The sequence below is a fragment of the Miniopterus natalensis genome, chromosome 2 (genome assembly GCF_054644295.1).
Source record: "Miniopterus natalensis isolate mMinNat1 chromosome 2, mMinNat1.hap1, whole genome shotgun sequence".
Lineage (NCBI taxonomy): Eukaryota > Metazoa > Chordata > Mammalia > Chiroptera > Miniopteridae > Miniopterus > Miniopterus natalensis.
In genome coordinates this window covers 102327918-102352833 of record NC_142082.1, presented here as the reverse complement: position 1 = coordinate 102352833, position 24916 = coordinate 102327918, and the positions used below count along the sequence as shown (strand labels likewise).

General features: G+C 37.2%; 1 protein-coding gene and 1 pseudogene across 3 annotated transcripts in view; one reads left to right on the top strand and one right to left on the bottom strand.

Moving 5' to 3' along the window:
* The first annotated feature begins 1992 nt into the window (after positions 1–1992).
* Positions 1993–24916, top strand: part of CDK8 (cyclin dependent kinase 8) — a 124885-nt gene continuing 101961 nt past the window's right edge. For all 3 annotated transcript variants that reach the window (XM_016224855.2, XM_016224854.2, XM_087814445.1), the window contains exon 1: positions 1993–2556. In XM_016224855.2, the coding sequence (XP_016080341.1) occupies positions 2429–2556 (128 nt within the window). In that variant the 5' untranslated portion in view covers positions 1993–2428. The remainder of the gene's footprint in view (positions 2557–24916) is intronic.
* LOC107546445 (cleavage and polyadenylation specificity factor subunit 5 pseudogene) lies at positions 10488–11177 on the bottom strand (annotated as a pseudogene).

The following is a 24916-nucleotide window of genomic DNA, read 5'->3' as shown; positions in this document are numbered from 1 at the left end:
CTCACCTTCATCCACAGAGTGGATTAAGTCAAAACAGCAGTCAAAAGTACATTAAAAGAAGTCTAGGACCTTCAGGGTTTGGGAATATCACATGCAGGTGGTGCAGAAGATGTGTGATGGGGTAGGGGCACACAGTGCAGAGCCAAGCCCAGTTCCATGCATCTTCACAACTTTTCCTCCAGTGTGGTGGTTTGGCTTCTCAAGATCTATGCATAAATACCTGGACACACAAAAAACCAAAACACATCCCTCAAGGAACACAAAATGTATTTTTCAGAAAGGATCTATTCTAAATCCATATATAGGAAAAAACATTATCCTTAATGCAAAGGGAACACTCCTGCTAGAGGATCACCCAACTTATGTCACTGCACAGAAATATATAACATCTCATTAATGAAAGCTTACCTTTGTTGTGCACTTAGTGTAAGCTAGGGCGTTTTATATCTATCTCCATTTTGCAAAGAAAGGAACTGAGGGTCCAAAGACACATTGCTAATAAATGGCAAGGCAGGATTCACATCTAGGCCCACCTAACCAGTCAGTGTACTTAAAGTACTAGGTAATTTAATGTATTTGGTAAAACAACTTCAGTTAAACCAGTGGTGAACTCACTATTTTCTACAAGGAAATTTATGAGAATTTTTCATAAAATGGCATCATGGTCATCATCTGTATATGGATATCTTCAAAGTAAACCCACTAATTCAACAATGTTTCCTGTGTACCACAATCCAGGCATTACAGGTGTTATGGAAGATGCAAATATGACTTCCTATAGGAATTTATAATCTATTGAGAGAGCAAATAAAAGACAAACAATTTGGCGAATACCACAGGAAGGGTGAAAAAAGTGTTATGGGGGTTTAAAAGTGGGAGAGATTATATATGCTTTGGGAAATGGGGAGCTTTATTTCAAACAATAGCAACTGTAAAATAAAAACAAATATAATATTAATGTAAAATCGAATAATAAAAAATAGACATCTACATAAGAGAGTTAAGACAAAATGAGGGATTACTGTTAGATATTGGGACTCTTCCAGCTGGCACCTTCCCTACCTTAAAATGATTGAATTAGTTTCCATGATTTTAGATCCACTGCTGTAATCATGGCTACAAACTTCCGTTCTCATAGGCAGATGTGCAGAAAGCAATACTCAAAATAACGCCCCCTCTGAATAGATGGGGAGCATATGGATGGTTATCTGTCACAAGAGTAACACTGTTTAGTATTGGCGTGGGCACTCGTCATGGGTTCACTTTTCCTGATGTTCGTAACGTGTATCAGTATGTTGACATCATTCTGCAGCCCTTATGAAATGGTGAACGACCAAAATACATCAAGCGATAGTCCAGGAGCTGTTCACAAATACGCAGACTGTTGTCTTTTGACAATGAGAATGCCCTTTGAAATCTGGAGTTCGGAAGTGGCACAAAATGTGATTCTAATACAAACTATCTTCCCTCACACGTGATTTTCTTTGGTTAAGTTTATGGCCCAAAACAGACACTAACGATATCGCTGTAAAAAAAAAATTTTCCCAAGCGATTGAAACTTCTCCCACCTTGGACTACTAATCCCATCATGCAAAGCTCCGCAAATCCCCACCGTGTGGGGTGGAGTCGTGGGAGGGGCGGGCCCAGCGGCGTCCGTGCATTCTGGGGATTGTAGTCTAGGGCTCCGGCCCCAGTCGGGACGGTCCACGTGGTGCGTTTGGCGGCAGCTGTGGTCAGCGGCCACCTCGTGCCCTCCACATGGTCCTCGGGGTGCCAGCTCTGGCGGGGGCAGACAGCCGCCGCGGAGCAGGCTGGAGAGAGGGTCGGAGGTAACCCGAGCCTTCGCGACGGTTTTGCGACAGCCGCGGCCGTGTTCCGAGAGTCCCCTCCCTCCTCCTCTCTCCGAGGAGGTACCGGCTGTTGTGCGGGGCTGCCTTTCTGTTTGAGTGCATGGGAGAGTGAGTGAGTGAATGAGTGAGTGTGAGCGTGCGTGTGAGAGAGGGTGAGGCGTGAGTGCGCGTTTCCGAGAAGGAGAACCCGCCGTGGCCGCCCTGCTGCTCCCCGCAGCGGGAGCAGAACGCGCGATCGGAGAGAGGAGGAGAACCGGCGCCCCGGGAGCCGGCGGGGACAAGGGCAGAGACACCCTCTCCCCACCCCCAGCCCTAGTCCCTCGGCTCTCCTTCGTCCGGGGGACGCTCCCCGTCCCACCCCACACCCCCGCCGGCCTCTGCCCCACTGCCCCCCTGGATGTCCCCGGCGCTCTCGCGGGGCCTCCTCCTGCTCTTGCCGCATCAGTCGGGCTGGTGCTGCGGCCGCCGGGTGTAGAGCGGGCGGGTTCCCGGGGGCTGTGGCTACCGGTGCTTCCCCGGTCCCCACCCGTGTCCCCTGGTCCCCCGACCCCAGTCCCCCGGCCTCGGAGGCTGTGACAATGGACTATGACTTTAAAGTGAAGCTGAGCAGCGAGCGGGAGCGGGTCGAGGACCTGTTTGAATACGAGGGCTGCAAAGTTGGCCGAGGCACTTATGGTCACGTCTACAAAGCCAAGAGGAAAGATGGGTGAGTGTTTGTCTGTGCGGTGTCCGCGCTGGGCGGCGCTCCCGCAGGCCCGGGCAGGTAGCCGCGGGGGAGCGGGGCGCCGGAGGCCGGGCTCCCACTTCCTCGACACCCGCATCTGCCCTGCCGGCCAGGTTCGGGGAGGAAGTGGTGTGCGAGGGATCCGGACCCGCACGAAATCCTTCGTGCTGCCGCCTCTGGCTTCTACTTTGGTAGCTCACAGGGAAAAGCGTCTACTCCGTAGGCTGTATACTTTTCAAGGGTTTCGGTACTAGATTTAAAAGAATAAATTCGTTATGATACGTCAGTTTAAATTTTTTTTTGGGGGGGGGTGTAGATTTATTATTGTAAACTTATGGGGATTTCCTCACCTACTCTGGAGTGACATCCACCAGGCTGGAAGGGAAGCTGTGATCCTTTTCTATACCAGTTTGTGACTGATTTATGGTCAAATTTGGATTTTATTTGGGGGAAAGAGAGCAGCAGGTAAATCCAGTCTGAAGAGTTCCTCAGAGTGATCATCTGAAACGTAAATGTAGCAGTTGCTGTTTAGATACCATTAGCTGTGAGTTTTACATAGAACAATGGGAGTTTGGTGCAGGGTGGGTGGTGGGGAAAAGGCTGTGACAAATAGGGGTTATCTTCTTGTTCGGGCGAGTCCCCCCAAATTTAGCAGCTGGCAGTGAACTTTAAATAGTCGCTTTGCTTTAGATATTCTTCCCTATTAATAACTCAATTAAGTCTATGACTGGTAATGCTCCCAATTTAGTTTCTTAAACAGGCAAGTGAAGTGTTCATTTTTCCTTTGTCAGTAGATGAATGTCTTGTAATATTGACAAAAGCGAAGGCAATTCTTAGTTCAGGAGAAAATGTATTTAATTAACGCCTTGTTTTCCTCTTGTAAAAACGGGTGTTGTCTCTGTTGCCTTTGGCCTTATAGAAAATTGCTGGAAAGAAAATATCAAAGCTTATTATATAATCTTTAGATTTTATTATAAACAAAGTAGCTTTCCTTGACCATCTCTGTTAGTTTGGTTAGCTGTTGTTTAACAATGAAAATAATTGCTTTTTTTGCAAGTGAGGTAAGGAGGGTATGTTCAGAACTATATAAGCACTAAAAAATGAAACCATTCATAGAGCTGAAGTAAGTTACCTGGGGGTGTGGGAGGGAAGCCATATTTATAACTACTTTAGTATTCTGGATATTGGAAAAGGAAGTGTATATTTATTCAACATTTTTTTCTTAGATTTACTGACATACCGTTCTAAAAAACTTAAAATGTACTCTTAAGAGTAACATAGTAATTCTAATTTTGGAATGTGCATTTCAGGGCTTATATGCAGCAGTAAAGCAGTACAGATAATCTTCAAAAGATAGGGATTTGAAAACTTGAGACTCTCAGTGCTGCATGTATTGAAAAGTACTTTTTAGCAGAATGAATAGTCTGGTGACATTTGAGAAATCAGTGTCTGGAGATAGTGTTGACTGTTTAATTACATTTCTTGTTGAAGTATTACTCTGTAATAACACATATCTTAAAAAAGTTATCCTGTTAACTTCCCATACAGTATTTTTCAAAAACCTTAGACCATCTTCCCATCCCCCAATATTATGTAATTTTTTGCATATTCATAAAATCTCCAATCCCATGAGATTAGACATTGTTGTACATTTGACCAGTCTGTCATTTGTTTTATAGAGTTTTGGTGACTTTAAATTATTTTTAATTTCTCTGAGAGAAGCCAGCTCTGTTTTTATAAATTACTGATTTAAGCTAATAAAATCTACAAATTTTATTAACTTTGATTTTATGTTTTACTTAAAACCTGTAATATTGTATATTATCAAGAGGTACTTTAAACCACATTTTATGGTCAGGTTTTAATTTAGGCTAGGAATAATTTTAGAAGCATTATACAGCTTAAGAATAGATGAATGTATACTATATGAACATTTCTTAGTCATTTGTGATAGCTGAAAAGTAGCACTGCATTTTGGAAAAAAAAATAACTTTTTATTTATAATTCTTTGGGGGTGTTTTCCAGCAGTCTTTAATGATTTTGTTTATAGGATAAACTTTTTAAAAAATGGATCAGATGTCAAGAGAGTTTTAAAGTTACTTAAAACAGTGTTTGTTTTCTAGAGGCAATACTTTTTGCCTTAGCTTCTTTTTTATAACCTCACTCTGGTAAAGTACTGCATTGTATTTATGAGGTTCTTTTGATCTTATGTCAGTGAAATGTAATTTAGTGCATTTTAGTCCTGGTAAAATAAAATTTGTAGCTGTTTAATCTTTTATAAAAAGATGATGATCAAATAATTTTTCTAGTATTGATTTACTTTCAAATTAAATTATATATCCTGTAACTGAAATTTCAGAGTACTCTCAGAACCCAGACAGTAGCACCTTCAAAAAGAGTCTTAAGATTTACAGTAAAATGAAATGTTTTGTTTAGACAAATTTGACTATTGAAATGAATGAATTTAAATGTTGTATCCTTTCGGTTGTCCAGTGAGCATCATACAACATGAATGATTAGAAAAAAATTTAGAGTAAAGGAGTTAGCTTCTTAAATTATTAAGTGTTAGGAAATACACAGCTTGAAAGGTCATTTCTTTGAGTTAAAGAATTCGTAATCCTATACTGCTAGTATACTGCACTTAGATAAACTTAGCATTTTAGGAATGTGATGCCAGGGGAAATACTTCATTTGAGGCATGATTATGTAAATACGTGGAAAAAGGGCTTTTTATAATTGCGTTAATTTCAGATTCTAATAGTTAAAAACTAAATGCATGTGCTCTGACCAGTTTGGCTCAGCATCGGCCCATGGATTGAAGGGTCCTGGGTTCGATGGTGGCTAAGGGCACATACCTCGGAGGCAGGCCTGCCCTGGTCTGGGTGGGTGTGGGGGCAACCAATCCATGTGTCTCTCTCACATCTGCCCCCCACCCCTTCCACTCCCTCTGAAAAGCAATGGAAAAAGTATCCTTGGGTGAGGAGTAAGGAAGAATAGTAATAATAAAAAATATATATGCCTAGTAAATCTTGGAAATAATTTGCTCTTACTGTCATCATAAATGAGATAGTGTCCTTTGTGTCTGAACACCAAACGGTTACTGCAGTGAGAAGCAGGGGGATTCATTTTCTCAGTCAATTGTATTTCCTCTGCAGAATTTAGGCAACTAAACTAATTTTGTTCCAAAGAATGGAAAACTGTGAGAAGGCAAAAAACAATTTGTGTTTTTAAATTCTGAACTCTGGATGTTTTTAGAATTTAAAAATCAATTTGGAATAAGAGTTTGATCTCCGAAAAAGAAAAGCAGGAGTTTCGGTCTTTTTCTAATCCTCATCTGAGTACTGTGGTCCCTCGGTTTTCAAATGTGATCTGTTCCGGAAGACCGTTCGAGCTCTGAAACGTTGGAAAACCGAGGGATCCACAGCTGACAGCTGAGCCTCGGGATCTTACCCTCAGTGGAAGCCGTGTGGCGTGTTTGATTTCCGAGGCGTGTTCGGAAACCAGAGCATTTACTTCTGGGTTTAGGGCATTTGGAAACCGAAATGTTCGTCAACAGAGACGCTCGAAAACTGAGGTACCACTGTATGTGTTTATTGATTTTTAGAGAGAAGAAGGGAGAGAGAAGCATGAATGGGTTGCCTCTTGTACACACCCCAACCAGGGATCTAACCGCGATGTAGACATGTGCTGTGATGGGGAATCAAATTCGAAACCTTTTTGGTGTATGAGAGGACGTTCCAACCAACTGAGCCACCTGGCTGGGGCAGAAGGAGTTTTCTTGAATAGGATTCTTAGGCTTCTTTACTTTCTAAAGAACAGATAATATATAATTGTGTGTGTGTGTGTTTTAAATACGTAGAAAACTTTTGTTTGGCACAGTGGTTAGAGCATCAGCCTGTGGACTGAAGGGTCCCAGGTTTGATCTGGGCCAAGGGCAGGTTCCTGGGTTGCAGGCTCGGTACCTGCCGTAGTTGGGGCATGCAGGAGGCATCCAGTCAGTGTGTCTCTCTTACTTCCCTGTTTTTCTCTCTCTCTCCCTTCCACTCTCTCTGAAGAGCAACAGAAAAAAAAATGTCCTTGGGTGAGGATTAAAAAAAAAAAAAATTAAGAAAACTTTTGTAGAAAACCGAAAGATTAGTAGGCAGTGATAATGATAATAATAGCTAAGTTACTGTGTAAGCACTAGTCCTGGGCTGAGTCCTGTATGTTCATCCTCTGTTTAATCTTCACAAGTACCACATCAAGTCAGTTTTGTTTTTCCCTAACAGTTTTGCAGGAGAGGAAACAGGCTTAGAAAGGTTAAGCTGATTTGCCCACGGTTACATGACTACTTAAATGTCAGAGCTAGAATTAGAGGAGTCCAAGCAGGTCTAAAGCCTATGCTCTTCACCATTATGCCTCATAAAATTAATATATTAAAATAAATACAAGCATAGACATCGAGATATGGTTTTTAGTGGGTCATTCAGAAAACATGAATGCCTTATCCCAGGACTAGTCTTTTTAGTTACCTGGTAAACTTGTTTTAGTAGATTTCTGAACAGCCTGTTTTTTTCAAGTGCTACAAAAGTATGTATGTAGATATGTGTATGTGTATACGTACAGACATGTATATGTGTATGTCTATAGATATATACACACGTGTGTGTGTATGACCACACTCTTATAAGGCGTGTTTAGATATGAAAGTTCTTCATCTAGTAAAAAGAACTCTAAATTGGAGAGACTGGAGACCTCAGTTTGAGTTTACACTCTGCCTCTGGTTGCCAGTATGACCTGGGGCAACTCATTTGCTCTTGTAGACCTTGGTTTCCTTACTTATAAAAGTAGGGGGTTTGAGTTGATAATTTTTAGGGTCTTTTCTGGTATTATTTAAGGAAGTAAAAATTATGAATATAAAATGTAATACTTTTGTGTGATTATGTAAAAACTACTAAAACAGAAATTTTTACTTTAGACCATGGTATACTTACATATTTCTTTAGCCTCATGCTTTAATATGGGTTCTCATTAACTCCTAGGAAGAAGTTAGGAAACTCACATAGACTTATCAGCTACTTTACCTAACATGTCTTAAACTACCTTAACATTTCTTCATATCTCTCTCTTAAGATGTTTGGAGTTATGGGCCTAGTGCTTGTTGCCACTTGTGTGAACCATTCGTTTGGTGGCCAGCACAAGGGACTCTTCTGATTCAATCTGCATTGGAACTTTCATTCAGTTTTATTGTAGCTCCTGAACTATGATCAGAACTTGGTTGGAACCCTTTATTTCCCCCAAAGGAATTTAATAGTTTTTCTTTGAATGCTGTTGAACCCTGTATATGTAGGTTCAGTTTGATTGGAATATTTCTTTAAATGTCCAAGTGCCAAATACAACATTAATAATCCCCATTACTGGGGATTTTGTATGCCTAATAAGGAATATTGCTTGTAACCTTTAAAAAGCATGATGAAAAGGGAAAAGCAGAATATTTAACTTGTACTTCTTATCTACTGCTAGTTGAATTTATCTGCCTTAGGTGTCAGTGCATTCAGATCTACTGTTTAGGCCACTTAGAGGTTTCATGCTTAGATCCCATTTTCTTGCAAGACTGGCAAATTAAATTAATTCTTTTGGGATTCGTTTAATTATTACTTTTACTGTTTCTCCCAACATTTGAAGAAATCCATTCTATGTGCCAAGCACTGTATTGGGACTGCAAAAATGAATAAAATATTCCATTACTTGAGGAGATTATCTGTTGGGGAAACAAACATGTAAATAAACTGTAGCAATTTAATAAGCACTCTATTAATACAAGGTGCTGTTAGAACACGGATGGAAGGAAGCTCCCAACTGCTTAAGGTTTTCAGGAAAAGCCTCTCAAAGATGACAACATTTTGTTTGACTCTTAGAAGATGGGAGGATCTCATCAGAAAGGGTATTGCAAGAGGAATGGGACGAAGAGGTGTACTTTCTATTGTGCCTTTACAGAAGTGGGACAAAGAGGGGTGCTTTTTATTGTGCCCTTACAGACCCCAGCAAATTTTGTGAGGTTGAATTTTTTTATTCCCAATCCATTCCTCTCTGCTCCTTTTTTCTTGCCTGCATTTTGATCTCTGCTGCATGTGTAGTACCTGCACTACACATGGTCCATTGTACCCACTGGACACGATGAGGCCTCTGTTATTTAATAATAGGGATACATTTATCAGCATGCACTGAACACCTTTAATTGTCTCTGTGCAGTTTTCCATCACAAGAATGTTGGCAAATCAGAATATGAGCAGCCTCTGAAATACAACTGTCTGACTTAAGACTCTCTCATAGGTAAAACTGCCGTGGCAGAACTCCATTTTGATTGCAGCTCTGGACAGCAGATGATTCTTCTTTGGCTTCACCTTACATGAGGTGTAGGGGGCCAGTCTCTTCTATGCTGCTGAGATGGTGGTGGCAACATTTGGAGGGGGGATTCTCTTGGTGGGACTGATGTGTGAAGAGATGGGAAGCAGGGAAATGGCATCCTGGATTTCAGCGAGAAAGACAAATAATAACAAATTATTATAAATTATTGTAGGCTGTTCGCAAACTTTACTTTTTCAAAAATTATTTCTCTGGGAAAATGTGTTCAAAATTATGATTTACAAACACTTGAAATGTGATCCATATGTAAGTTGGGAACTGTATATACCAATTACTGTTGATGAGGATATATTATGCCCTGTAGTTGGTGTCATCTTTCTTGTAGTTCCTTTTATTGTTGAAGCCAATCCTCACTGTCTCTTTATTCTTTTTCTGTGCTTAGCTGCTGCTAGGGAATGAAAATCCTACTGTCCTTTCCTCTTTCAGAACAATTTGTATATCCTTTCATTCACACCAGCTTAGGTAGGCTTTGGTCATCTCTTTGTTACTGATTTTTTTTTTGTCTTTAGATATCTCTTGTCACCTCAAGGCAGTTCTTGATGTTATCACTAAAAAGTGACTTTCACCTGTTATTTTGATCTTGAGACTTGAAGGCCCTTTAGTATAGTGATTCTCAAGATTCTTTATTATGGTTATTGTCAAAGTCACAAAACCATTCCCTGCTGTAGCTAGCTGCCTTTAATAATGGAATTATGTCATGTCTGTAAGATATGTTATGGTAGAGAGAATGCTGCAAACCCCCTTTTTAAAATTGAGATATATTACACACCATAAAATTCACCCTTTTAAAGTATGCACACCACTGGTTTTTCATATATTCACAAGGCTGTGCAATTATCACCACTATCTAATTCTAGAACTTTTTTTTTTTTTTTTAATTTGGAAGATGCTTAATAACAAAAGATGCCTAAAAGCCTATGGGGAAAGACCTCAAAAAAGAAACATGATAAAATCTTATACATAATAAACACCCCATAAATTCCCATGAAATTAACAAATGAGTGAACTATGTTTTCATTATGATTTCTGAAACTTGAGAGATACTAATTCTAGAACATTTTTATTTCCCCCAAAAACAAACCTTAGGCCCATCAGCAGTCACTCCACATTCCCCCTTTTCCTAGCTCCTGACAACCATTAATCTTTTTTATGTTTATGGATTTGTCTGTTCTGGACACTTCATATAAATGGAATCATATAATATATATGTGGCCTTTTGTGTCTTTTACTTAGCATGCTTTTACTGATACATGTTGTGCATGTATCAGGATTTCATTCTTTTTTTCTGATTGAATAATATTGCATTGTATGGGTATACCTCATTTTTTAAATCTACTCATCAGTTGGTGAACATTTGAGTTGTTTCTACTTTTTTTTTGAAGTCCACTTTCTTTAATAGAAAGCAGGTGGCAGTTTAGGGGTTGGGAAAGAGATAAAACAAAAAACGCTTTCTACCATGTTCTCTACTTTGTAGAGCTGCATTCAAAGAGATGGCTTCTTTTACTTCTCTACTGTGCGGGAATTCTGTTGTATATAAAGTTGAACCTGCTCAAAAGTTGAGGGAGACTAGAAATATAGAGTCCATATCCTAGTGCTCTGTTATATAATTCAAACAATGGTGTAGCTACCAGCTTGTAATTTTTAGCGGCTGCAAACGACTTTCTCTTGAAGTTGAACCATAAACAACTTATACTCCTTCGGTTTTGTAATATGTGCAGGAATATATGGATAATGAGGACATTGAAAATTTGGTCTCCACCAGTTATTAATGCAGTCGTCAGTGACCCAGTCTTGCAGGACTCCATCTTGACTACCGAGTATCTCTGTCATTAAGTGTTTTAGTTCTTCAACTTCATCTTCTGCTGGGTTAAGTTCACCGTCAGGTAGCTTGAAGAAAGTTGTTCCCAGCTGTAGCAGTAACACATGGGTAGCTGGTGCTCATGTAGAATCACAACTCCTTCGACAGTTCTCATTTCAATTTTATCAAATTCCTCCCTCATGCGTTGAAATCTGGCTGCCACAGAGCTGCCCTTTTCACAGAGGGGCTGTTTTGTACCAAAAGCATAACTGATAAGAGGGTACAGGGTTGATGGTATGCCCCAAGGTGAGGGGCTTGGTCTGTTGGATGTACTTGTCGCTGAACTGGTTGACCCCCGGAGCCAGCGGGTCTGCGAGCGATTGGGCAGAGCCACAGGCATGCTGGCGAACTCTGGTGGCGCGGAAAGGGGGAGAGGCAGAGACTGTCCTGGTTATCTGTCCCACTCAGCAGCCACCACCCGCCATTAACATGAGTGCAAGAGGAGCTGTTTCTACTTTTTGGCTATTATGAATAATGCCGCTGTGAACCTTCATGTGCTAGTTGAACCTTCATATGTTATGTGGATATGTAACATTTCTCTTGGGCATATATTCAGGTATGGAATTGCTGGGTCATATTACCATGTTTAGCTTTTTGAGAAATTACCAAATTTTTCAAAGCAGCTGGAGAGCCACTTTTGAGTGCCTTTACCTTGACTTTGGTTTAAGACCAAGATCTTTTGTTCTTTGTCTGTAAGACCCAACTAGCCTTCCTTATTCCTAGGACAGCATTCACACTTTATTTTATCTCAGTGATTCTGAAATACAGAATAACACAACTGCTTCTCCATCAAATCAGACCAGCCATCTGAACTTTTTCACAGGCAGCACCTTGTGCTAGAAATTTTTCCCCCTCACTTGATTGAAGCAGGTTCTAACATTTAGCTTCAGAAATTGTAACTACTTTATCTTAACATACAACTCAGATAATTCCCTCTTCACTCATCACCCACAAAACATAGTTCTTCATAGATATGTTGTGTAACTACTTCAGTGTATATGTGGTTAATGTTTATATGTCCTTTGGGTCTTTCTGGTGAATGTTTATGGGTTAGATGTAGATTTCCTCTAGGGCAGTAATTGTGTTCCCCTCAGTTCCTGGCACATTGCCAAATGTTGACAGGTATTTAATACCTTTTTATTTGTGGCATACCTGAACTTCATATTTGAAAATCTTCCTTTTAAACTTGCTAAAATTAAAAACTTAAACATAGTAAAATAGAAAAGCAGCACCTTGTGAAACTACCCAGAAAAGCAACGTTTGATGGGCTGGCTGTTTTGATACCAGGAACAGAATTGAACAAAACCAAAGCCAAAGGCAGAGGCAAACTTTGTTAACTGGCTGAAAAAAATAGCCCCCAAAATTGAGCCACTACAAAGAATAAAGTATTTTTTGAAATATACCTTGTAAATGAATCAGTTTAAATGGAAATCAAACCTATATTTCTAAACTTAAGGAAAATATAATTAGTTTCTGAACCAGAGTTGGCATTTAATTTAAATTCATGATTGTTTCATACTCGAAGTTTACTTTTGTTATGTTTATTTAGGTTAACTACTACTCAAGATAACGCTGTTACTCATCTCTCTAGACAAACCCTTTAAGATCTGTAACTTCATAATAGCCCATGAATTCTAACAAATAATCATCCTAAGGAGAGGAATTCTTTACACTGTGGTGCAGAGCCTACTCTGGGTGCTCTGTACACCTGAGTTTATATGTTGTCTAGGGAACTAAAGGGATTGAAAAACAAACAAACTCATCCATCATTGATGTTATGGCTTACATTAAACAATTATATTTTGGGAGAAGAGGAGATAGGTATTGAAAACTTATTTTTATAAGTCTTTTGCTTTAAGAAGGCCAATAAATCATGTGAAATTTTAAATTCATATAGAATAGATACATTTGTTGGAATTTTTTCACTTTATGAAAGATTCTCTTTAAGTACAGGAGCTCTCAGCATATTTATTGTGTAACTCAGTTTGTAAAAAGTTCTGTTTATAGTTTCCAAGAAAATGTCAAGCACAAATTAAAGCATATTTGTAATTTGTTTGCTAATGCTGAAGATACTTTTATTTTTTAATCCTCACCTGAGGATACTTTCCCATTGATTTTAGAGAGAGCGGAAGGGGAGGAGAGAGAGAGAAAGAGAGAGAGAGAGAGAGAGAGAGAGAAACATTTATTGGTTGCCTCCTGCATGTGCCCCCACTGGGATTGAATCTGCAACCTTTTGGTGTACTGGATAACGCTCTAACCAACTGAGCCAACCTGGCCAGGGCTGAAGATACTTTTAAATGTAAAATTAAATCATTTAAATATTGATAGTTTTGTTTTTTTTTAGCTGTAGTTTTTTGGGGGGGGATGTGGGGGGTTAAATTTGTGTATTTATGATTCATTTGGTAGCTGTTTACTAAATGTCTGTAATATGCCAGGTTCTATGCCAGATGTAGGTGATTCAGCAGTAAATAGCCCATGGTCTAAGTCCTTAGGGAACTTAAGACTTTTGAGGGGCACAGGCAAGTAAACAGGTTATTATGATATAGTGGAATAGGGCTGTGATAGGGAAAATTATAGGTTGCCATGGGGTACCTAATCTGCTCTTGGGGCTCAAGGATATTTCAGTTGTGACTTGAAAGATAATTAGAAGCTACACAAGTGAATGGGCAGTAAATGAGAGTGAGTGGTGTTATAGTGCAGTGTGATTGAAAAGGGAGTGTGGTAGGGTTGATGTGTAGTAAACAAATGTTAACTTAAATTATTTATTTGAGGTAATTTTGGGAGCTTGTATATTTTAGGGAGGAAGCTCAAGTTCTCCCCAGTACTCATTGGAGCCACCACTGAACAGCATTTGCAAAGATACGAAGAAAAGATAGTATGGTGAGGGAACCGAAAGAATTTCAGTGCCACATCTTAGAGAGGAGTAATGGGAGGGTGAGAGGTATAAAAGATAAAGTTGGAGAAATAAGTGGAGTCTTGCAAATCATGCTCTCTGGACTTTGTATTTTATTCTGAAGGCACTGGGGGCCATTTGTAGGATTTTATCTAGGTAGTAACAAGTTGATGTATCACTTAAAAATATTGCTCAGCAATACAATTAAGAATGGCTATAGGGAAGTGGGGTTAGAATAATGCAATAGCAATCCAGGTGAGACTCTGGTGGCTTGAATTAGGGAAGTGACAGAGAAGATCATAGGACTTGAATTATTGCATGTGAGAGAGGAAGAAGTGAGAATAACCAAGGATAATGCCTGGGTTTCTGGCTTAAGAAGCAAGGTACTGCCTTTCACATCGATAGCCAAATAGAAAGAGGAGCAAGTTTGAGGGGAAAGACAATAAATTGAATTTTGATATTTTGAATTTTAGGTGCCTGTTAAACATCCAAGAAGAAATATCTTAGGCAGATAGGTATATGAATCTCCTGATCAAAAAAGAGATCTGGATAGAGATAGACTAGGGTGTTACCAAGTACTTGAAATTGCCTAGGGATAGTGTGTAGAGTGAGAAGAGGACCTAGGACAGAATGTAGAGAAAGAGATGTCTATCCACGATCCCCAAAATTGAGTCCCGAGGAGGAAACTTAGGGTCACCCCATTGTGCCACAGAAACTGTGCAGTGTACAGCTTATAGGCTGTACACAGCCGAGTGGAGGAAAAGAGGACCTTGTAGATAGAATCCTAACAACCATAGAGAATTTCCAGAAAGAGTGGCAGGCAGTACCATGTGCCACACAGAGGGCAAGGGAGATAATGGGGTGCCTGAATTAAGGAAAGTACTTAAAAGAAAAATTCAGCTAAAGGTTTTTTGACATCAGTTTTATAACACATTTTGTAGATTTTATCCAGAATGTTTTGGTACTTTCATGGTTGGCCTCCTCACTCAGGGCCAAGTAATGAACAGCTCCTTCACTTCCGTCTTTGGTTCCACATTGGCTCTGTTACGGATGCTAAACCTGTAGGTACCATTTTATTTCTTTATTCCCTGCTAGTGAAGACAGTTTTTTAAAAAAAAAAAAATACCTTTTTTGCTGATTATAAAAATGATGATATATGTTCATTGTTAAAAAATTCATAGTTCAGAAATGTATACAGAAACTGAAAGCCCTAACTGTACTACTAGATGACAATTATTATTTTCCTCGTTGTCTTTCCAGATAACTGTGGATGTAAGTATAGATTAATGAAATCTACAAGGTCTACAAATCTAAAAGAAAAATGATCTCCTATTTTTTCCATTCAAGAATATTATGCATACTTTCATGTCATTAAATGTAGCTCAGAGTCATCAGTTTTAATTATTGCAGGCATCATATTATATATATGCATGTAAATATACATCTAATCAACCAGTTTTCTAGTGACAGGCAAAATTTAAGTAGTCTCCAAATTTTAACCATTACAGTTAGCAAAGGACCGCCTAGAAAATATTTCTGCAGTTTGCCAACATACTATTGAGACCTTGAAGTGGAAGTTTAGGGTCAAAGGTTATATACTTTCAACAACTGTATCTTTATTATAAAATAAAATAGAATTATAAAGTTAATATATTCTCATGATAAAAAATTCAAACAGTACAGAAGGATACCCAGGAAAATCTGTCTCCTGTCTCCCTCTTTAGGGATTATCGTTGTCAGCAGCTAATTGTGTGTATGCATATAAAAGCATATATATGTATGGGTAGACTTTAAAATATATTTTAATATTTTATTAATTTTGAGCAGATAATTCATGCATATGGGAAAAAATGTAAATGTCCTGAGGAAGTGAAAAGTCTCATCACCCTGTTGTCGTCAGCCATTCATTTCCTCTTCTCATGCTGTCCACCAATTTTTCTTGTATATGTTTTTCAGTTTGTACAAACAATCATCTCCTGACTTGGTTTATGGTATTCTTTTTCTTTTTAAAAATTATGGTATTATTTTTCATTAATATTATGAAGTCACATTTAGCAATCATGTCTTTAATGGTTGCTGGGTTATGTGTCTTAATTTGTTAGAATGGTCTGTATGTCATCATCATTAAACATAAAATTGCATGATATCATATTTATTATTCTGTACCTTTTTTCAGTTCATATGTTTTGGAGATCAGTATCAGCACATACAATATAATTCATTTCATCAGCTCATCTTTCCATTTTATGGATATAATGTAATATACTGGTCTAATTGAAGGACATTTAGGTTTTTAGTTTTTACGCTCATAAACAGTACTGTAAATGACCTTTATATCTGTCTTTGCACACAATAACTTCTCAGATACAGGTAGAACTTCCCAGGTCCCCAGAGTTCCTCACAGGATGTTTGCTGTGGATGATACCACTGGCAAGGAGCAAAGTTTTCTTGAAGCAAGAGAAGCTCCTCCCTTGCTCTATCAACAAGGGGTTTTATTCCTCTTGGCTTCTTTCATTGATGGTTTTAGAGACTGATCCTCATGCCCAAGCACAAGTTACTGGTAAAAACCCCAGTGCATCACTGCAAGACTGGTGAAGTGCGGGTCAGTTTCCCTAGAATATCTCTTAACAGGCGTGGCTTCAGGTACTTCTAAGGTCCAGTCTTATGTCTTCAAAAAAGGCTGTGCCAATTATACTCACAGAAAAACTACAAAAACAAACGTATCTGTAAGGAAGAAATGGGAATAGATACAGTAATGACATATTTAAGTCATGGGGCTTAAATACATTGTGAAGGTAGAATCATTGGCATAAAATTCTAAGTGCCATGTAGATGTTTAAAATTACAGTCATTATTATGTTTTTAAATCCTTATGCTTACTTTCAGCAGATGTCTTTTTTTTTTTCTTTTTTAAAACATATCTTTATTGATTTCAGAGAGAGGAAAGGAAGGGGAGAGAGAGAGAGATAGAAACATCAGTGATGAAAGTCATTGATCGAGCCCACAACCTGGGCATGTGCCCTGACCGGGAATTGAACCCCGATCGCCTGGATCCTAGGTCGATGCTCAGCCGCCGAGCCACGCCCGGCCAGACTCACCAGATTTCTTTATTCCAGCTTAATGCTGCTGCCACACTTTGTTCCTATCACAGTGATTAATGGGTGCTCTTAATGTCTTCTGCCTCAAACCAGTGGTTGAGTTCTGACCCTTAGTTCTCTTTTACTTTTATTTAGATGATCTCTTCCCCCATTTCCTGCTGCTAGGCTTTGTCCCCTTCTCATTCCCTGCCTAGTACTGACCTTCCTCCACCCAGTCTTTTTCTTTCTTCCCCTTTTTGTCTTTTTTCTGTTTTGTACTGATTTTGGCTTTGGCCTTGTTGCTTGCCACCTGTCTTAATTGCACTGATCTCCGGGCTTACCTTCATAGACGAGGGAGCTGGAGCCCCTTCTGCCAGCAGAATTGTTTGACTTTGTGTGTTCAGCAGAGGTAATCATTCATGGTAGGTAAGCAGACAGGTGATTATAAGACAATTTTGATGTATTTTGTTACTTTTTGTGTGTGTGTGTATGTTGTTAATTTTGAAGAGACAAAAAATTTTAAATACTGCTAAACATAATTCTGCATAAGCATACTTTCTACTCAACAGAAGTTATGAATTACTTATTCCTTATAGATGGGAAGCTGAAGAAGTATACAAATATTTTATCTTTTTGTGTGAAAATCTATTTTAGTACAAATGAGTTCAGCTCTGCTTAAGAATTTAAATCAGATATCATGGAGCTGAAAGTTACTGTTGTCCTGTTTTAGCCAAGACTAGCTGAACCTCTGCATGCAGATCCCCTTTAGGCTTGTGACATGAACTAGACTCGGAAATGCGTAAGTGAAAAACATAAGGAAATCTGCCAAAATGACACATACTTCTCATACTTCTGGATTTTATTTTTCTTCTGGATTTTTTTGGTGGGGGGTAGGAGATAGAACCATTCAATTCTAAAAGGTGATTCAGATGCTCTTAAGTACTTGAAGCTTTCAGTGCAAGCCAGAAATACTAACCAAGTATACTACTTTCTAAACTTTTTTTTTTTTACTTTGATCATGTAGTGTTTTTGCTCTATTACTATTGTACTTTGTGTAACTGGATTCACTGAGTTTAAGTATGCTTGCTGGTTTTCAAATCAGTATGCTTGCTGGTTTTCAATACAGTACAATTACATTTTTTCTTAGTGAAACTCTGTACTGTAATTATTCCTGAAATGTTTTGGAATGGAGGATAACATTTGCCACTATTTATTTATTTTTAAATGTTTAAAACATAGTTTTGATTTAGTTGCAGTGTCCTAAGTAGAGAAACTAAATCTGTTGTTTTTATGGAGAAAATACTAGTAATACCTTTCAAGAAGTTATACATTTATAGTTTATGAAGTTTTAAAATAGCTTTATTGAGATAAAATTCATATATCATACAATTTACCTACTTAAAGTTTATAGTTCACTTTTTTTTAGTGTATTCACAGAGTTGTGGAGCCGTTACCACAATCTAATTTTAGAATATTTTTGTCTCCCCTAAAAGAAACTGTACCCATTAGCAGTCATTCCCCTTTTCCTCCTGCCCTAGGCAACTGCTAATCTGTTTTCTGCCTCTGGATTCACCTACTCTGGACGTTTCATTTAAATGAAATTCAAAATAGGATCTTTTGTGACTGGCTTCTTTCTCTTAATGTTTCCAAGTCTTATCTGTGATTTAGCATGTATCACACTTTGTTTACTCATTTATCAGTTGGTGAGTAATTTGGGTGGTTTTCACTTTTTTGTTATTATGAATACTGCTGCTGTGAACATTGGTGTACGAGTATCTGAGTCCTTGCTTTTAATTCTTTGGGTATTTACCTAGGAGTGGAATTGCTGGACCATACGGTAACTCTGATTAACTTTTGACCAACCACTAAATTGTTTCCATAGCAGCTGAACCATTTTACATTCCCATCAGCAGTGCATGAGGGTTCTAGTTTGACCACATCCTTGCTAACACTTATTTTTCTTTTTTTAATATAGCCATTCTTAAGAGTATTAAGTTGTAACTCATTGTAGTTTTGATTTGCATTTCCCTAATGGTTAAAGATGTTGAGCGTCTTTCCATGTGCTTATTGACCATTTGTATATATCTATTTGGGAAAAGGTATTCAAATCTTTGCTCATTTTAAAATTAGGTTACCTTTTTATTATTGAATTGTAGGAGTTCTTTATATATTTTGAACTAGATCCTTATGAGATATATGATTTGCAAATATTTTCTCCACTCTTTGGGTTATTTCTTTACTTTCTTATTAGTGGTGTTTATAGCACAGAAGTTTTAAATTTTGATGTAGTGCAGTGTATCTATTTTTCCTTTTGTTGCTTGGTCTTTTGGTGTCAAATCCAAAAATCATTATCTAACCTAAGGTCACAAAGCCTTACTCTTGTCTTCTTTTTCTAAGAATTTTATAATTTTAACTCTTAGGCTTAGGTCTGTGATCAGTTTTGAGTACTGTGTGAATTTGGGTCCAAGTTGTTTTTGAGTGTGGATGTCTAGTTTTCCCAGCATCTTTGTTAAAAAAATCAATTGGCTCTAAACATAGGTTTTTTTCCCCTGCACCCTCAATTCAGTTCCATTGATCCATATGTTTGTCCTTAACCCAGTACTACAGTGTATTGATTACTGTAGTTTTGTAGTAAGTTTTGAAATTGGGAAGTGTGAATTCTCTTAATTTTGTTCTTTTTCAAGATTATTTTTTCATTTTTTATTGTGGTAAAATACACATAATATAAAATTTAATATCATAACCATTTTAAGTGTACAATTCAGTGGTATTAAGTTCATTCCTACAGTTGTACAACTGTCTCCACCATCTATTTGTGGAACTCCTTTCATCTTGAAAAACAGAAACTCTGTATCTGCTAAGTAATAACTCCCCATTCTCCCCTCTCTCCAACCCCTGGCAACCCCCATTCTACTTTTTGTCTCAATGATTTTGACTGTTCTAAATATCTCATAAAAGTGGAATCAGACAGTATTTGTCTTTTTGTGACTGGCTTATTTCAGTTAGCAGAGTGTCCTAACAGTTTAACCATCTTGTAGCATGTATCGGAGTTTCCTTCCTTTTAAGGATGAGTGCTGCCCCACTCTGTATATACCACATTTTGCTTATGCATTACTCCACTGCTGGACACGTGGGTAGCTTCCACGTTTTAGCTCCTGTGAATAGTGCTGCTGTGAATATGAGTGTACAAATATTTCCTTGCAAGCCTGCTTTCAGTTTTTTTGGATGTATACCCAGGAGTGGAATTGCTGAGTCACATGGTAATTCTGTTTTTAATTTTTTTGAGAAATTGCCATGCTCTTTTGCACAGTGGCTGTTCCGTATTACATTCCCACCAACAGTGCACAGGGGTTCTACTTTTTCCGCATTCTTGCCAACCCTTGTTTTGTTTTTTCATTTGTGTCTGGCTTTTTTCTTTTTTTTTTTAATTTAAATAATTTTTATTTTTCAATTACAGTTGATATATAATATATTAATTTCAGGTATGCACCCCAGTGATTAGACATTACGTAACTTTCTAAGTAATCATCCTGATTAATCTTGTACCCCTCTGACACCTAACATAGTTATTAAAATATTGTTGGCTATCTTCTGTTGTTTTTTTAAGTAGCTGTCATAATGGTTGTGGGGTGGTGTTTTATAGTTTTCTTTGCATTTCCCTGATAATTAGTGATACTGAGCAGCTTTTCATGTGCTTATTGGCCAGCTGTATGTGTTCTTTAGAGAAATGTCTACTGAGGTCCTTTGCCTATTTCTGAATGTGGTTGTTTAGCTTTTTGTGGTTGAGTTTTTAGAGTTCTCTATATGTTCTGGATATTAATCCATTTTAAAATAAATGATTTGCAAATATTTTCTCCCATTCTGTGCATTGCCATTTTACTCTGGAGATAGTGTCTAGTGTCTTTTAATACACAAAAATTTAAAATTTTCATGAAATCTAATTTATTTTTTCTTTTGATTCCGATGCCTTTGGTGTTATGTCCAATAAATCACTGCTAAATCCGATGTCATAAAGCCTTTGTCCTCTGTACGTTTCGGTCATGGATTTATTTTGAGTTAATTTTTTGTGTATGGTGTTAAGTAATATATCCAGCTTCATTCTTTTGCATATGGATATCCACTTTTCAACCACTTGTTGAAAAGATGTTTTTTCCTTTATCAGATGGCCTTGACACCCTTGTCAAAATCATTTGACCATGTATGTGAAGGTTTATTTCTGGACTTGTTATTCCATTTTATTGGGCTATATGGCTATGTCATTACCACACTGTCTTGATTATTCTAGGTTTCTAGTGTTTTGAAATCAGGAAGTATGAGTCCTCCAGCTTTATTCTCTTTCAAGATTGTTTTGACTGTTCTGTGGTTCATAAAATTTAAACTCAGTGCATCTGGTATTAACTTTCATTTTTTCCACTGGATTGGATTGTCTTAGAAACATGTGTGTGTGTGGTTCCAGGTTACTAAGTTTTCTAGGTAACTGGTTCATTTTTCATTTACCAAACCTTTATTTTAATCATTGTGGATGAAAATCATTCTAAAAGATATTACCTAATTTATATATAATATGTGTATACTTGGCTCCTGGACTAAATACCATGCTTTTGGAGTTCACCGCCTATGTTGTTTTCCTTTATTCTGCCCTTGTTGTCAGCTGTCACTTGAAAAAGACACTTAATGTTTTAAACTGAGTAATGAGCATCAATTGTAGAAAATGCAAATAAATTCTAAGAAGAAAATAAAATTAACTTTATTTTGGCCACCCAGACTTTTTTCTAGGCATGTTTTAAATCAGATTATATTGTGCCTATTGTTTTGGGAGAAGATTATGAACAATAGATTATGTATATTCCATGCCATTAGCCATCTTTCTAATCTTTGCATTAAGTTTTAATATCTGTATTCATTGTATTGTGGGCTGGCATAATTTTTTAATAATTTACATTTACATTTTACTTTTACATTCCAGTTTTTCATTAAAATTTTAATACTACATCTTTGTCCCATGACACCCTTAGGAAAAAATTCTAGAAGTGGATTTGCTGAGTCCGTTTTTAAGACTTTTGATAAATAAAGACCAGGTTTTCGCCTAGAAAGTTTGAGCTACGTTGTAATCTCATTGATCATGAACAGGAAGACAGTTTGCCACTTAATTTGATCAGTATGTTTATTATTATTTTCTTTAATGTTTGCAAATTTGATAAGAAACCTATGGAATCATGGTTTTATTTATACTTGTTTCATTAATATTTAAATTTATAGTTTTTGTTTATTCATTGTTTAATTTCTTTTTACTTTGTCCAGTTATTTTTTGCCCAATTTCCTATAAAACTCTTCTTAAAAAACTTTTTTTGGTTAAGTGCTTTGTTTATTGGGATATTAACTCTTTTTATTCATGCTTTATTTGTCTATTTTTACACTTATGATACTTTAATGGTAATTAAATCTGTCATTCTTTTACTGCTTCTGACTTTTCTCGATAATACACATTTTTCTTATGTTATAACATTTTTATGGCTTTAAAAATTGTCTGCAGTTACATTTTTATTTAATCTTAAATTTATTTGGTATCAAATGGAGACTGCAGCCAATAAATCAAGAGCAGGCTGAGACTTAGAAGGGCCACAGTGGAAAAATTAAGAAAGATCATTAAGAGCAAATACATGTCCATAGAGATCAATGCCAAGGTCATCCGCACCCTTGTATTCCCAGTTACTATGTACATATGTGGAAAGTTGGACAGTGAAGAAGGCTAATGGGAAAAAATAGATTCATTTGAAATTTGGTGTTGGAGGACAGCTCTATGGATACCCTGGACCACCAGAAAGATGAACAAGTGGATCCTAAAGCAAGTTAAGCATGAAACATTGCTGGAGGCAAAAAGACAAAGCTGAAGTGGTTCTACTTCAGGCACATCATGAAAAAGGCCTGGTTCTTTGGAAAACACAATAATGCTGGGAAAAATAGAAGGCAGCAGGAAAAGAAGAAGACCACATATGAGTTGGATTGACTCCATAAAAGTACCATAAGCGTGAATCTACGGGAGCTGAGTAGGGCTATTGAGGATAGGACATGGTGGACGTCACTCATTCATAGGGTTGCTGGGAGTTGGAGCTGACTCTGGCACATACATAACAGGTTATGTAACTGTAGTTTTCTAGTTATTTTAACTGTTGAATAACTCTTGCACAGTTGATTTGAAATACTACCTTTACCATTACTCTAAATTCCCATGTATACCTGGTATTTACCTTTGCAAATCCATTGATCTGTCTATTCCTGTGTTACTCTCTGCAAATCCATTGATCTGTCTATTCCTGTGTTACTCCCCTCTTAAGTCTTATACATTTATAATATCTGTTAATATCATACTCTGTCATTATTCTTCTTTTGAAAATTATACTTTTTCTTGTCCATTTATTACAGGTAAACTTTAAAACCAACAATTCAAGGTCTAAAAAATATTTTTTGACTTGGGTTTAAGTTATGCTTAATATGTAGATTAATTACTCTCTAAACTCAGCAGTATGGTTATATTTTTTCATTTCAAATTTTATCTTATGAATCTTAATAAACTCTTAGAGTTTTCTTCATATAGATCCCACATATTTTTTATTACTAGGCATTTTATTTATTTTAATAGTCTTATGTACAGGTTTGTGTGTTATTTGGTCTTGTGCAATATTTGTCACATACTTGTACTCAAAAATTATTTGTTAACTATTTGTTATGGAATTCAAAAACTATATACCAAAACAAAGACAGTTCAAAGAATCTTGATTAACGTACCATGGTCCTCAAATAGCGATACATTCTCTGCTCTTCCTGTCTTAGTTAACAATTTTTTATTGCATTTGTGAGTCTTTCTTACTGTATTTTTAAAATACTTATTTCTGTTATATAATTTTATATATTTATATATATGGGTTCTAAACACTTTTAGTTCACTGTCTTGGATTTTTCTAGGTAGATACGCATATAATCTGCAAGTACTAATAGTTCTATATTAATTCCTTTCTAGTAGTTCAACTTCAGAAAATCTGATGTTACTGCATTGATTGTAACTTTACAGCTAACTTTTTAATAATGGCATTGTTGGGGTATTTTTGCCTTTTAATTTTAAATGGGAATGTGTCTAGTGTTTTCTTACTAATTTTTATTCTCATAACATTATTAGATATGAGATTGACATCTTATATGCAGTATGTTAGCTTTATGACCTTGAGAGTTTATGTAATCTCTCTGAGCACTCCAAATTTCTCATCTGTAAAATGAATTCATCTCACAGAGTTCTTTTTGTATACTGTAATAAGATAAAGCATGTAAAAGAAGTTTTCAAGTTCTCACAAGGCCATGTAAGTTACATGTACTTTAATATATTTGTTAAATTAATCTTGTTCAATCATTAATGATTTCCTATTTTTCCATTGCCCAATTATGCTAATTCACATTTTTAAAGAAGAATTTAGGATTGTTAATAGATAATTTTCCTAAATACAGGGTGGGGTAAAAGTAGGTTTACAATTGTTCATATGGAAAATAATACAATTATTAATAAATAATAACACAAGAATAAAGTGTTTCACATACTCACAACTGTAAACCTACTTTTGTCCTACCCTGTAAGTCTGCAAATAGCTACCTAAGGTGCTTCTGCTACAGTGTCTTGCTTGTGTTTCTGAGAAATCTTTTATGAAAAAAGATCCCTTAAATAGTTGCTTTGCCCTGGCTGGTGTGTTCAGTGGTTACAGCATCTGCCCATGGACTGAAGTGTCGTGTGTTTGATTCCCGGTCAAGGGCTTGTACCTGGGTTGCAGGTTTGATCCCTGGCCCGGGTTGGGGTGTGTGTGGGCGGTAACCAGTCGATGTGTCTCTCTCCCATCGATGCTCTCACTCCTCCTCTCCCACCCTCCCACTCTCTGGAAATCAGTGGAAAAAAAATACCCTCTGGTGAGGATTAAAAAACAAAACAAAACCCCCCAGCTGTTTCGTTGGGGGAAGGGGACTTGAAGGTTTCTGTAGGACTTGATATAGGTATTTTTATAGCTGTAATCTAAAAGTAATAAATCTATTGACTAAAATTAATAGAAACAAACCAAATATTTCCTCCTT